Below are 15,451 nucleotides of genomic sequence, written 5' to 3'. Positions count from 1 at the left end.
AAGAAAATTCTTTATAATAAAATTAAATGTAATTAAAATAATTTATATTAATATGTTAAAATTATATATTAATATATAAATATAAAAATAATAAAATATATTATTTTTTTAGGAAATACTTATTAACTTTATGCAAAATTCAATTTCAGATTATTTTTGGTTAATTACGGGGTGAGAAATGACGTTTTGTCATGAGATTCACCTTTATGCAAAGTGCCACAGATTCTTACACAGAAGTCATAAAGGTTTGTGAGGGTGAGCAAATGATGACAAAGCTTTCATTTTTGTGTGAACTACATCTTTAATATGCTGATGTGCGAGTACACGAGAGTATATTGAAAATGTCACGTGCCATGCTGGAGAGAAAGTGCTAAAAATCTGATTTTAATTTAGTTCTTTTTTTTTTATCTTCTCAAATACAATTTTATGGTTCTGTTTTCATCTATATGTGAGATTAAACAGCTAAATGGTGAAATGGAAACAAGCGTCTCCGAGTGATCTTTCAATATCCTGTTGCTCACATCGAGTGGAAGCCATTCGGTCAGCGCTTGGCATCGTTTTCATCGGACTTAGAACAAAAAAATAAAATAAAGGCTGAACATGATGTTTTAATTAAATCAATTAGAAATGAAAGAAATGTTTCAGCTTCAATACAAATGAATACAACTTTACTATGTGGTTATGGATTAAATACATAAAAAATATTAATAAAAGATCAAAAAAATGAATGGCTAAAGAGAATTCACTATCAAAAACTAAGTATGTCAATGCTTCTATAAGCTCAACCAAATAATTGACCCCGCTAGTCTTTAAATGTGTATTTATCTAGGAGATTCTCGTTGAAAAGGGACCAATACTACACACACCTCACAGTATTGTATTGGCACATGAGATCAATTCCCTAAATCTGCTTTATTTTCGGTTTTTAATTGGAATTATACTTTAGTTGTTCTACAAAAGAGGACTCCACCTTTTACAATTTTGTCACAATTTAGGCAGAATTGCCGTAGTATTTCATAACAGTAATAGGCTACTCTGAACACTTGATGATCAGTTTAATTGCTAAAATACACGAGAAGGGAGTCAAACGTTTGGACACAAGGACTAAAATTATTATTTTTTTGAATGTCCAAACATTTGACTGGTCACGTTTCAGGCTGTCGTACCCGATGTCCACATGCATTCTGTAGGGGAGGGATATTTAGTCCTTATTTTCCTCCCTCCCGTTCCCATCCAGCTTTACTGTTGATCTCTGAACCTCACAATCATTCGCTCATTCCCCTCTCCTCCGTACCGGAAGCTGTTTGTTCCCACAGGTTGGACGTATTCCTCTGTTTTGTCCCAGTCTGAGGCCCAGCTTCCTCCAGCTCCGCCCCCTCCAGTACCTGCCCCATTGGGGTCACCTGATTGGATGGTCGCTCCGTAGCCGCCGCCTGCTGAGCGGTACAGCTCTTCCGTTTCATCCGCCAGCTCGTCCTCTCCTAGTATCCCGCATTTCTCCTCGCTCATGTTCTCTGGCTCTGCCCACGGCTGCTTCTCTCCCGACGCGAAGATGCCTGAACAAAAAGAAATCATCAATGAGAGCCGAGATTTAATTATTTAGCAGGTGTGAACCTCACAAAAACAGTGAATTACACTATTTCAACATATTACATAAGTACAATCAGAGATGAAAGGAATTGGACAGAAGTATTCACCGTAGAAGATAACTCCACCATAATGAACAAGTGATGCAATGAGAAACACATACTGCCACTCCTCCCGCGTCTACAGAGAGAAACACACAGGACAAGATGGAGGTTTATGTGTGTGTGTAGATGCATGTATGTATTTAAGCGCGTAACATGCACATCTATCAAAGCGTACATGTGTGTCCTTTCAGATTATGCAAATATGTTTATGTTGGAATATCAGAAAAGTTATGCTAGAACTGAAGGGACATTTGCATGAAGGAAATGTGATGCCCAACGAACAGAAAAAAAAGAGGAAAACGAGAAAAGGAGCTGTAATATAATGACAAGAAGCCAGAGAGGTGGAAAAACGACACATGATCTCTGTAGATGTTATACTGTAAGTAAAAGCATGAATCAGCTGTAAACACAAGCAGCACAACAAACGGCTTAGGCTGGTTAGAGATGGTTAGAGAGTCGGACTCGTAATCCAAAGGTTGTGGGTTCGAGTCTCGGGCCGGCAGGAATTGTAGGTGGGGGGAGTGAATGTCCAGCGCTCTCTCCACCCTCAATACCACGACTGAGGTGCCCTTGAGCAAGGCACCGAACCCCCAACTGCTCCCCGGGCGCCGCAGCATAAATGCTGCTCACTGCTCCGGGTGCGTGTACACGGTGTGTGTGTGTTCACTGCTGTGTGTGTGTGTGTTCACGGCGTGTGTGTGTTCACTGCTGTGTGTGTGTGTGTTCACGGTGTGTGTGTGTGTGTTCACTGCTGTGTGTGTGTGTGTGTTCATGGTGTGTGTGTGTGTGTGTGTGTGCACGTTGGATGGGTTAAATGCAGAGCACGAATTCCGAGTATGGGTCACCATACTTGGCCGTATGTCACTTCACTTCAAACGCTCTCTTTCTCTTCGGTTTAAAGTCAATACCTTGTTTTTGGTCATAGCACCGACGATCAGAGGACACACCATGCCAGAGAGCGTCCCGACACCGTTAGAGATGCCCATCAGAATACTGGCGTAACGTGGAGCGATGTCCAGATGATTAACATTGAACCCTGGAGGTTTGGACAGAGGTCGAGAAGACCGTAAAAACGTGAAATATTATTACAATCTAAAAATTTCTATTTGAATATGTTTTAAAATGTAATTTATTTATTTGATGTAAAGCTGAATTTTCAGCATCATTACTCCAGTCTTCAGTCGCATGATTCTTCAGAAATGAATTTGCTGCTCAAGAAACATTTCCAATTTTTAATCAAATTATATTTTTATTTTGTGGAGAATAGTGATAACTATTTTTCAAAACAATTATTTTTTTGTTCATTGAAATAAAGTTGAAATAAAATAAAATATAAATATTACAAAACAAACAATATAAAAAAAACAATAAAAATGACAAAAGCACATAAAATTACAAAACATTTAAATAAAAGAAAACGGAAAATATAAAATAAAAGCTAATAACTATAAATATAATAATAAGTAAATAACACTAAAATAACAGTGTTTGTAACATTATAAAAGTCTTAACTGTATTAGTTGGTTTTTACATTATTTTATTTTATTCTAGTTAATGTTTATTTCATTTTATTTCAAGTAACATTTTATGGTTTTAGTTTTAATTTTGCTGAATAAAATTATTAAAAGTTTGTTCAAAGTAAATCTTACTGACCCCAGTGTTAGCTCTTACCTGAGATGGCGAAACCACTGAATCCAACAGCCAGGACCAGAAACGAGATGGCAATGCCTTTAGTGTGAGAGAAACCCACAACCAGAAGAAACGTGGCCTCCAGCCCAAAACCTGAACACACACAGAACATGTCTCTAGATGGTGGATCAGCACCTACAGATGACCTCTACAGCCCTGAACGTCAGCGGTGACCAGGACAACTAGATGAGCCCCAGAGACTGATCCCCAGTGAAGACCCTGTGTCCTAGATGGCCATCGGGAGAAGACCACAGGAACCAGATGAGTCTTTTGCACAATCTGACTCTGCTGCAGCCTAGATTTAAACTGCTGATTTTGTCTGGCCAGAGGAGAATGGCACTATTTCGACACACTATTTCCCCGTCTAAATACTGTAAAGCTGATGTAAAGCCACTCAACTTTATATCAAGCTGATGTAAAGCTGTTTTGACACAATTTGCATTGTTAAGAGCACTATACAAATAATAGTGACTTGACATGTGACGCTTCGTCAGCCAATCAGCAGCTCCGGTGGGGTCAGTCACATGACATTCATGGCTCATTTATAGCAGCGTTGCAGCAGATTGCAGAATGAAAACAGGCTTTACCTCCACAGTTCATGAGTTTCCTCACGTTGGTGGTGGTCATGATGTTGTGAGTCCTCAGGTAGTCGGCCAGCTGTCCTCCGATCGGCACCACGATGGTCATCACCAGATGAGGAAGAGCAGAGACGATTCCCACCTGAAGACAGACAGATGTGTTTAACGCTCTCAGATGTTTCTCCTAAAATACCTTGGGCCACTAGTCATCATCCAGTAAGCGTAAAAATGTAAGAACCACCATGATGATGATTATTATTGTTGCTAAGAACGCTGAATAATAAACACTTACTAATCAAATATTAATAAATATCAATAATAACAACAATAATAATATTACTATTATAATTAGATTATTAAATGCCCATAGTAATAATAATAATAATTATTATTATTATTATTATTATTAAACAACACTGAATAACCAACACTGACTAATGATCTATTATTATTATTAGTAGTAGTAGTAGTAGTAGTAGTATAATAATATTGATGAACACACAATAACCACCACTAACAAATTAAATTATTATTATTATTATCCTTATTATCTTTGAGAACGTTTGATTGCAGTGCACATTTTGAGACATTATTGAGCTCTCTTCTGAAACTCTCCAGACTAAACATTTAGTCTCATCGCTGTCTAGGAGAAACATCTGAGCTTTAAATGAGATGTTTGGACGTTCTCTCTCACCTTGCTGATCTCAAACTTAAACACCTCCTCGAAATACGCCGGCTGACTGATGAGCAGCAGGTAAAAGGTCCAGCTCCTGCAGAAATTGGCCACGATGATGGCGTAGACGGGCATGGATGTGAAGAACTGTCGCCAGGGAGTGTTGAATTTCTGCAGAGAGGAGAATGAGAGGAGAGAGTTGTCTGGTCCTTAAACTGCATGCATTTCTAGCATCACCATATAAACCTGTGTGTTCGTACCGTCACCGGGTTCATCAGTCCAGCCGATTCTCCGATGGCGTCTTCGATGTACTTCCTCTCCTCCGGAGTGATGGTGGGATGAGCTGCTGGACTCTCATACGACACCAGAATCCAGAACAAATACCAGCAGATCCCGAAACTACCTACAGACAGAGAAACCACGAGAAACAGACACTGAGTGACCTGAACATCATAAAACATCAGAAACAGATGAGATGAGCGTCATGCATATGTTATTAGAGCGTGCTGGTTTTCCTCACCGTATACATAGAAGACTGAGGACCAGCCTGAGTACTGAACCAGAACTCCAGCTAACGGCATGGCTATCACAGCTCCTGCGTATGAGCCTGTACACACACTTCACATCAGCTGCACTTGGAAAACTACACTTATATGTAGTATGTTTTAATAATTCATATTAAATAATATTTAAATAACAAATAATTTTATTTTTAAACAAAATAATAATTTATTATTAGATTACTTAGTGCTCATAATGATATAATAATAATAATATTTATTATTACTACTACTACTGAATAATAAAAATGACTAATAAAACTTGGGAGGGGGGGAATTAGACAACTACAATAATAATATTAGGTTATTCAGTGTTCATAACAACAACAGCAACAATAATAACAATATTTTTAAATTACTATTATAATTATTATTATTATTATTATTATTATTTACAACACAGAATAACTAGCCAAATAACTAATATTAAAAGTAGACTACAACAACAATAATAATTATAGATTATTCAGTGTTCATAATATTTATCATTATTACTACTATTATTATTATTATTATTATTAACACTCAATAACCAACACTAAGGAAAATAATAACAATCACTATTTTTATTATTGTTGTTATTATTATTATCATTGTTGTTGGTGTTATTATTAACACTGAATAACTAACACTAATCAAAATTAGATGACAACAACAGATTATTCAGTGTTCATAATATTTATCACTACTACTATTATTATTATTATGAACACCTAATACTCAACGCTAACCAAGGAAAATAATACCAATCACTATTTTATTATTGTTGTTGTTATTATTATTATTATTATTATTATTAACACTGAATAACTAACACTAATCAAAATTAGATGACAGCAACAACAGATTATTCAGTGTTCATAATATTTATTATTATTATTATTATTATTAAAACTTCATAAACAACACTGAACAAGAAAAATTGTAATAATAATTATTTTTATTATAACAATTATTTTTATTTTTATTATTATTATTATGAACACTCAACTATCATACAAAAGTAAAACCCGAAAGCAATAATTGAAATGATTAAAGGTTACTAACAATTTTCCACAGATATTAAACTGCTAAAAATAATGACCTCACCACAGAACGCTGTTGTGGCCAATCGGCTTCTCTCTAGGGGTGGGGCCCATTTCGCCCAGATCCCGTGGCATGCTGGGTAAGATACACCCTGAGCACCAAAGACAATGACAGCAGATGAAGTCATAGACTATAACCAGAGCACTACTGCATCAGACAACACATTCAAACTTTCAATGTGACACATTACCTGAGAGCCAGAAGCCAGTTTATCAGAGCATTTCACGGAGAGAGTGCTGAATCGCTTTTCAGCACTGTAATAGTACTAGTACATATTTATTTACCTCCACCAGTCCCTGTAGTATCCTGACTATAATCACACAGCCGAAGTGAATTCGTGCTGCTGTTGGAATCATCATATTCAGGACAGATGTGGCCACGATCGCAAAGCCAAAAACCCTGAGAAACAGAGAAGCATCTGCTGTATGAAGAGTGTTTTATTCTTCTGTACGTCTGCGTTCAGTGACGGCATGACCGACCTGTTAGCCGCAAATTTCTGACAGATGAAACCTCCAGGAATCTGAGTGACTATATATCCCCAAAAAAACGAGCCGTGAATCATTCCTACGGTCTCTGGATCCCAGCTGAACAGAGCTTTCTGAAACAGACACGTTTTGTTTGATGAACAAATAAACTAAACTAAAAACAATAATGCATAAACAAATACTAAAAAGTATAATTGTATTGCCTCAAACATGCCTAAATTGTAATATGTTGCTTTTATCAACACAATGCACCAAATAAATCAATGTGTACTGCATAATGCAAAACTAAAATGCAAAAGAACTAGTTGAGTCATTTGACAACACTGTAGCATATTAGTTTGAAATATGCATTGTTGCATGTTTCACATACTACTTTTTTAGTAAGCCAAAAAATCTGCTCAAATAAAGCTATTAATTAGACAATTAATAAACTTCTAATTTAGTTAACTGAAAATAAAATATTTAAAAATATATATATATTATTGAATTTCCATTTAGTTTTACTTGATGTACAAAAATAAGCGGAAATAAAAGTAATACAAATTATATTTAAAAAAATAATAATAATGCCAAAAACACACAACCTATTACAAATGACTAATTATTCAAAATCACAAATTATTAAAACTTTTATGCAAAATGGCAATTTTATGCCAAAATATTCAAAGCTTGTGACCAGCAGAGTTTTCTAGACAAAAAGATCTGATAAAAAGCTGACTAAACTGCAGAAAATCTAGTTCAGTGGTAATTAATTTGGTTGTTGGTTACATTTAAATTTGTTGCCATTTCAGCTATTACATGACAGACACAGATTTAACATTCAACAAGGAATACAATAAATGAGCAAAAAAAAAAAAAAACTAAATTTTCTATATCTATACAAATCTATAAAAGTTGATTAAAAAAAATTGTAAACATTTTTCTGGGTCTGTCTTACAAAAGTTTAGCTCCTTCAAAACTTAAAAATTAGCCACCGAATTAAAAATATATAAAAAAAGACATGAAATTGTGAACCAACTGTGAAAATTCTGCTCTCACTTACCACAATGTACGGCTTGCCTTCTCTGTAGACGGTGTGGTTGTTCACCATGCTAACGACGGCGACGCCCAGATTACAGCGGATGCCGAACGAGATGCAGAACCCCATGCCTGATAATATGGCGATGATGTAGCGGCGCGGCAGACCGAAACACGTGCAGTCCACCACGGGAAGCTCCTTCTCCTCCTGCAGCTCTGGACGACCTTCTGCCGACAACTCAATCGTCTCTCCATTCTCCTGACGCTTCTCTAGGACCCTGACGAACACACACATCAACACATGAAACACCACCAAAACCTTCAGAATCAGCTGCCTATGGAAAAGAAAACTCATATCGGAACATCGTAGCAGGTTTGTGAATAATTTAGCAAATTGAAACATTCGCGATGCATGCAGCAAAGTCCCGATCTGAAATGATGGTAGATCGGGACTTCGAAGCGATTTCGTGAATCTTTTGATTCAGATTGGAAATTTGGAGCGCTTTTTGCATATCATTTGATTCAGATTGGGACTTCGGAACGGGTTAGCAAATCTTTTTATACAGATCGGCACTTCGGAGAGCATTTCGCGAATCGTTTGATTTAGATTGAAACTTCGGAGTGGGTTAAACTATGGTTAGCGTAGCAAAACCATGGTTAATTGGCAGGTTCGCAAATAATTTGAATCAGATCGGGACTTTGGATCAGGTTTGCAAATCTTTTGATTCAGAATGGAACTTCGGAGCGGGTTCACAAATCATTTGATTCAGAATGGAACTTCGGAGCGTGGATCACGAATCATTTGATTCAGAATGGGACTTCGGAGCGTGGATCACGAATCATTTGATTCAGAATGGAACTTCGGAGCGTGGATCACGAATCATTTGATTCAGAATGGAACTTCGGAGCGTGGATCACGAATCATTTGATTCAGAATGGAACTTTGGAGCGTGGATCACGAATCATTTGATTCAGAATGGGACTTCGGAGCGTGGATCACGAATCATTTGATTCAGAATGGGACTTCGGAGCGTGGATCACGAATCATTTGATTCAGAATGGAACTTCGGAGCGTGGATCACGAATCATTTGATTCAGAATGGAACTTCGGAGCGTGGATCACGAATCATTTGATTCAGATCAGAACTTCTGAGAGGGTTTGTGAATCATTTGATTCAGATCAGAACTTCTGAGAGGGTTTGTGAACCTTTTGATTCAGATCAGAACTTCTGAGAGGGTTTGTGAATCATTTGATTCAGATCAGAACTTCTGAGAGGGTTTGTGAATCATTTGATTCAGATCAGAACTTCTGAGAGGGTTTGTGAATCTTTTGATTCAGATCAGAACTTCTGAGAGGGTTTGTGAATCATTTGATTCAGATCAGAACTTCTGAGAGGGTTTGTGAATCTTTTGATTCAGATCAGAACTTCTGAGAGGGTTTGTGAATCATTTGATTCAGATCAGAACTTCTGAGAGGGTTTGTGAATCATTTGATTCAGATCAGAACTTCTGAGAGGGTTTGTGAATCTTTTGATTCAAAATCGGAACTTTGGAGCATCATCGCAAATCTTTTTATTCAGATCAGCACTTCGGAGCGCGTATCACAAATCTTTACAGTTTTACTACAAATACCTTGGTTAGTGTAGCAAAACCAATGTTAATTTGTGGTTATCATGTTTTTTTTGTTTTGTTTACGATTAATAGAGCTTTGAATAGTTTCTAGATCAACTCTGAATAAAGAAAAGAGAGGGATGTTTATGTAGGCTATGTGAAATTTAGCTAAAAAATAATATTAAATAATATTTTGCTGTATTCTCTTTTGAGAAATCAAACAATCAAAACATCTTTGAAACTGCTGCTGTAATGTTGTTGGTTTTACATAATCAAAATTGTGTCATTGTCAGATTAAAACATAAAAAAGCTCACTTTATGAATTAAGAGTATGTTAGCTACCATAGCTATAAATAAAAACTTTAGATGACATGAAACTGTGGTCAAACGCTTATCATAAATTCAAAAATGTTGGGGTAGTTGGATAGAGAGGGGGGTGTTGTCTGCTGTTTTGTCCCACCAATGTCAAAATCAAACCTACGCCCTAAATATACACATATATCTATACATATAGCTTCAAATCAACACAGTTTAGAATATGATTCATCTCTGAGCTGAAAACGTTTTTAAATACTGCATCAGGGACACATACAGCTATGAAAGTAGTTCCATATCAAAAAGATGATTTAGACAACTTTATCATTTATATTAATTTGCATAGCAATAAATGTATACCACTAAATAATGTGACAATAATTGCATAATTTGCATCTTTTTATTTCTGCTAAGGGGTTTTAGGAGAAACATCTGGAATTATTATCTAAATGAAACAAATGAAAATAAGTAAGTTTCCTTAGCTCTGAAAGAGCAAAGTCTGAGCGATCAGCTCCCTTTTGGACTACTGTAGCTTATTAAGTAACAAAAGTCGACAAAACCACTGCATATTATTAGTAAAATTAAGACAATTTTTGCTTTTTTGGCAAAATGTCTCTGTTGGATGTTCACCAGCACTCATAAAACACAAATATGAAGCTGAAATGAAACATTTCCCAGTTCACATTCATAATGAACCGACGTGTCACATCAAATTGAGATGAATCACACCATGTTATGAGAGCAGCAGTTTCCTTTGAAAACAGCACACAATCATATTAAATATTCATTATTTAATCAAATTATGATTTTGTGGTGTTTGTCTGTACAAAACCCATTGTTTTTTATTGTGCATGGTTGCAAACGTGTTGCTATTTAGTTCCTAAAGAGTGGCTTTAGCACATTGCCATGTGGTTGCTAGGGTGGTCCTGATCACTTAGTGAAGTAAAAGCATGATTTGAGGAATAATTCATGTTTGGAGACAAACGCTGGAAGATGATGCAGACAATCGAGTGTTTAAGCATATCACTAACCCTAAATATAAGCAAAAGCTTGACTTGAAGAGCACAAAAAATGAATTATATTGTAACATTTTTATATCAGATGTGTCACATATATATGACCTTTAAAGTACTGACTGTCCAGATGAATCTGTGATGAGTGTTAAGTACAGACACGCGGTGCTCTTACTGTCAGGTTACTGCAGCTGTACTTCAGCGCTGCTGATGAAATAATAATGTTCCTCAGAGCCTGAATTATTGATCAAACCTTCTATTTTAGTCTTTTTCTGCCTCCCTTCTCCTCCTCCATTTCCCTCCCCCTTCATCCATCCATTCTTCCCTTCTGTGCTCCTCAATCCGTTCTTTATTCGCTGTACTTGAGTTTCCATATCTTTAACATTTATAGAGTTAAATTCCCTTGCAGTGAAAGAAAGGCCTTGATTGAGAGATCCTGATTACAAACACAACAATCCTGTTTAAGCTTAGTCATTGAGATGTGCAGGTGTAATTAGATATAAACTATTAAAAACATTTATGTTCATTCAAAAAGATTACATAAATTGCATATTAGATGGAAAACTTGAATTAGAAAAAAAATATTGAAATGTTTCTTAGGCAACTAACTAAAATAAGACCTTTATTATTACCAACTGATAATAAATAAATTAAATAAATTAAACCTAAACAATAATATATATTTTTAAAAAAGAACCACGAGACAAAAAATTAAACCAACTAAACTGAAAATATAAAAATAAAAGTTAATTCAAAATATTAATAGTATACTATTCGAATATTATAGTACACTGTACGTTAGTGAATATACTCTTATTTTATTACTTTTCTTATTACACTGCAATAAATAAATAAAAGATGGTAAAGTGGTAATAAAACTAAGACTTACTGCATTACATGTCACAAGAAAATGCTATCAATTAAGTGATTGTAATTTAATTTGATGTTTAATTTAATGTGTTGCATGCAATTCTTTGTGAAACTTCCTTGCAGCTTTTGAGTCAAAATTAGTTCAATGTAAATCCTACCCTACATTATTTTCAGTGTAGTTTTATATGGACAGAAATCCTGAATTCTCTCACATTTCTACTGATTTTTGTCCTTAAAATGTCACTGTTGCTGGTCACTTTATATGTCAATCACATTACTTCATATTGTTAATTTAAAATTATTGTGGCATAATTTTCATATTCTCAAAAATCTAAACAGAGGATACACTAGTGAATGCATCTGTTGCTGATCACTTTATGTGTCAGTCACTATCACTTCCCATCTAAAACTGCAGTTCCTGTCCAGAACAAACTGTGAAGCAGACCAGACTTTCTGCTGATGCTCAAAAGTCTGGCGAGACACTTTTATCTGACAGGACTTACAGAAACACTTGGTACAGCTTCAGTCTGCTGGAGTAACGCAGGGTTAAGTGCCTTGATTAAGACTCATTCAGCACAAAACCTGAGCTTCACCCCTACACCACACCATAAGACTCAAAGGACTGTTTAAACCACAACAGAAAGAAAAGGCATTAAAGCCAGACATGGCATCATCTCGTGAGCAGACAGTTACAAGTTTCTATCACCGCCGAAGGAGAGTGTTTTGGCTGATAAAATAACCTTTTGATCTGATTACAGAGGAATCGATGTGAGAGAATTGCGCTTTTAAATGGCCGTTTATACGTAACAACATCCTCACATTGTCCAGGAAGAACTAACAGTTTAATGACACTGTCCAGAACAATAATAGCAGGCGTGACGTGGACGACTGACCGCTATGACTTATGGGGCTTTCCAGGAGAGAGAGAGAGATAGAGAGGGGATTTAACTAGCAGCAGGTTAGTTGGAGATCTATTTCAGGACTGGATTTACGTGTTAAAGACCGCTCAAAATCCAGAGAAACAGACTGAGAGAGAGAGAGAGAGAGAGAGATTGTGTTATTCTCCGTATGCTAATGAAAAGCTGATTCCATCCTTACAAGTGTAAACACTGATTTAAATTACTAACACATTCATCTGTTTATATCATTATTTAAAAATGAAGGCTGTTTGTCCTTGAAGAGAAAAAAAGAGCAGTGTACTTCTTCAATCTTTAATCACAAATTTACTTTAAATTTGCATTTTTTTCTTTTTTTAAATTTACTCATGCAGGAAGCTATAATGCAGAAAAGTATCAATCACCTTTAGTATTCTTGTAATTATTCAGTTGAATCAAATATCATATCAGATTTTGAATATCATGAATTATTAATAGCCCCATTAATACTTAACTAGTATTTATTACAAAAAAAATCTGAACTGCGATTTTACAGAGAGTGTTATAGAAGGAATTTCACATTCAGTTCTTTAACTTTCTGCTTTATTAAACAATATCCATGTCAGTTCACTTCAATACATCTTTCGCAGAGTTCTTTTGAACTACATTACCAGCACCGTTTGGTTTTTCCAAATTATAATGAAAATGTGAGGGAAGCAATTATTTAGTATAATCTCCTATTCTTAGAAGTTAGTTGACCAAGAAGTGATAATCTCACAAAAAAAAGGAGGATAAATGAAGAAATTCCAGAAAGCGCAGCTAACTATAATTTCATTTTACAGTATTTATGCCATTTGATATATTCTATCATTATTATTACTACTATTTACTATGATACTATTATCATATTTATTACATGCATAACGTGTCAAACACTGTGATTTGAAAATGCATAAATATATATTATGCATATTTTAAATATATATGAATATGCATAAATAAAATATGACTTAAATATGCAGTTAAATCATCATACATTAAGTTGATGTATATTGAATAGTAGTCAAAAACATGTCATCATTTTGCCAGGAAGGTTTTAAATTCTTCTTCTTAAACAAACAACCTATCGAGCACGTGTTTCAAAGTCAGCATCTTTAGACAGCCATGATACAGAACAGAAGTGGTCACCTGACAGGTGAAATGTGACGACACAAACCGGTTTATTAATAGAGTCCAGTCGAGTTAATCTGGTCGTTCCGAACAAACACACACACACTAGACAAAAACTACACAAATGAGCATCTCCTCAACTTATAATGACAGAAACAAGCACCAGCACTGAAAGACTGACAAACATCACATCTTCATCTTCAGTATGTCTATACTGTGTGTTGACGGTCATGTAGTGCACTAATCCACCCACCTCCATCTAGTACACATTTTTTTACATTAAACGCTCTCAAACAGTTTGTTTTTTTAAATCAGAAATAAACATCATTAAGCTATATCTTAATGCATTGAATATGCATCATTTAGACGTTGCACTAATAATGCGAACGTAACCAGCTTTGGCATTTCTTTTAAAAGTTGCATGTAGTTTCGTCTCTTACCGGTTTATCCGTCCAAGTGTTTTCGCCGCTGCTGCTTTAAAGCGATCAGGTCTGACCTCCATCCTCTACAACTCCACCGCGGGACCGACAGGACTCTGTGCGCTCCTGCTCCACCTTCCACCTACAGCACACACACACACACACACTAATACTCTCGCGCACACATGCGCAGGCGTGCGCGCACATACGCACACATCCACAAACTTCAAATGTTTTATAAACGCGATTCCAGGAATGTCGTTCCCAGAGGAATACCAGTCGATCGATTCATGGAAAATATGAAGCGGAGGACCGAACAAAGACAATGAAAGCAGCATTAGAGAGTCTAAACAATTTTATTTTGTGAGTTGCATCAAGTAAACGCTGTTATAGAGTGAGAGAAACAGTTGAAGTTCTTAAACGGAGTTTATGAGCTGCTGTGGTTTAACGAACATGGATGGAGTGTCACTGTCCGTGGTGCTGAAATCAGATTAGAGCAAATCTGCAGGAGTGAAGAGCAGCGTGCTCACACGACTAAACCCTTGCGTGTGTGTGTGTGTGTGCGTGAGAGAGATCCCCGTAACACACACACACTAACACTATCTGTCTGTTGTTAATCCACAGAGCAAATGAGAGACACTTAGTGGACACAATACACCACTGCAAACAACTGACAACAAGAAGAACAAGAGCAGAAAATTAGGTTGTTTTACCAGCTAACAAAAAAAATATATTCTAAGAACGTTTTGCTAATGTACAAATTAAGATGGAAAAAAAACCCCACAACGTTTTTTGTAAATTCAGAATATCCAGTAAGTCATCATACATTAAGGTCAAATATGATAAACAGTAGCCAGACCAGTTTTTTTCCTGGTTATGTGGGAACATTCTCTTGTATCATTTTGCAAACATGATGGAAATGTTACTTTTGTATGTTCTCGGAACATTCTGAAACAAATAGTAACATTTCAAAACATTCCAAACATATTGAGAACATTATTAAACACCAAAAGAACTTTGAAAGAACATTCTATTAATGTTACTAGAAAAACATCTGTACACATAATTTTACATTGGACACGCTTTACTGAGCAATTACAATTAAAGATATGGTTTACAAAGCTCCAGAACCAATCTGGGTCTGAATTGAACGAGTATTTAAAAGATGGCAATGCAAAAAAAACTTATTTATGAATGTTCAAAGGTTTTGTGTTTAACATTATTAAATGCATTAGATATTATAAACTAGCAATGAACTAAATTATTTTAATTTTGCATTAATCAGTCAAGGCTAGTGTACTTCTATAATAAACTGAGGGATCACTGAAGACTGGAGCAATGATGCTGAAAATTCAGCTTTGATCACAGGAATAAATTACCGTTTGCACTATAAACAAAC

General features: G+C 35.7%; 1 protein-coding gene and 1 gene segment (V, D, J or C); both read right to left on the bottom strand.

The window, feature by feature from the left end:
• The window catches only part of LOC306863410 (Ig kappa chain V-III region MOPC 63-like), a 773,265-nt gene that overhangs the window by 285,169 nt on the left and 472,645 nt on the right, over positions 1-15,451 (bottom strand).
• LOC306863393 (vesicular glutamate transporter 1-like) lies at positions 159-14,198 on the bottom strand. The gene is made up of 13 exons (XM_079406719.1): positions 14,074-14,198; positions 7,805-8,057; positions 6,757-6,875; positions 6,562-6,676; positions 6,281-6,368; positions 5,152-5,238; positions 4,892-5,034; positions 4,653-4,802; positions 3,968-4,100; positions 3,363-3,473; positions 2,600-2,727; positions 1,698-1,767; positions 159-1,556 (listed from the first exon to the last, which is right to left on the bottom strand). Exons 1-13 carry the CDS (start codon positions 14,133-14,135, stop codon positions 1,240-1,242), a joined length of 1,776 nt encoding a protein of 591 aa, XP_079262845.1. The 5' UTR covers positions 14,136-14,198; the 3' UTR covers positions 159-1,239.

Source organism: Barbus barbus (genome assembly GCF_936440315.1).
Source record: "Barbus barbus genome assembly, chromosome: 44".
In the NCBI taxonomy this organism is placed as follows: domain Eukaryota; kingdom Metazoa; phylum Chordata; class Actinopteri; order Cypriniformes; family Cyprinidae; genus Barbus; species Barbus barbus.
Note: the sequence above shows the minus strand (reverse complement) of the source record. Positions and strands in the feature narration are given on the sequence as shown.

Coding starts and splice junctions, on each gene's coding strand:
- LOC306863393 (XM_079406719.1), bottom strand. CDS start 14,135: ATGGAGGTCAGACCTGATCGCTTTAAAGCAGCAGCGGCGAAAACACTT. Junction 6,369..6,561: donor TACTACAGGGACTGGTGGAG/GTAAATAAATAT, acceptor TTTGGTGCTCAG/GGTGTATCTTACCCAGCATG. Junction 3,474..3,967: donor GAAACTCATGAACTGTGGAG/GTAAAGCCTGTT, acceptor GTGTGTGTTCAG/GTTTTGGGCTGGAGGCCACG.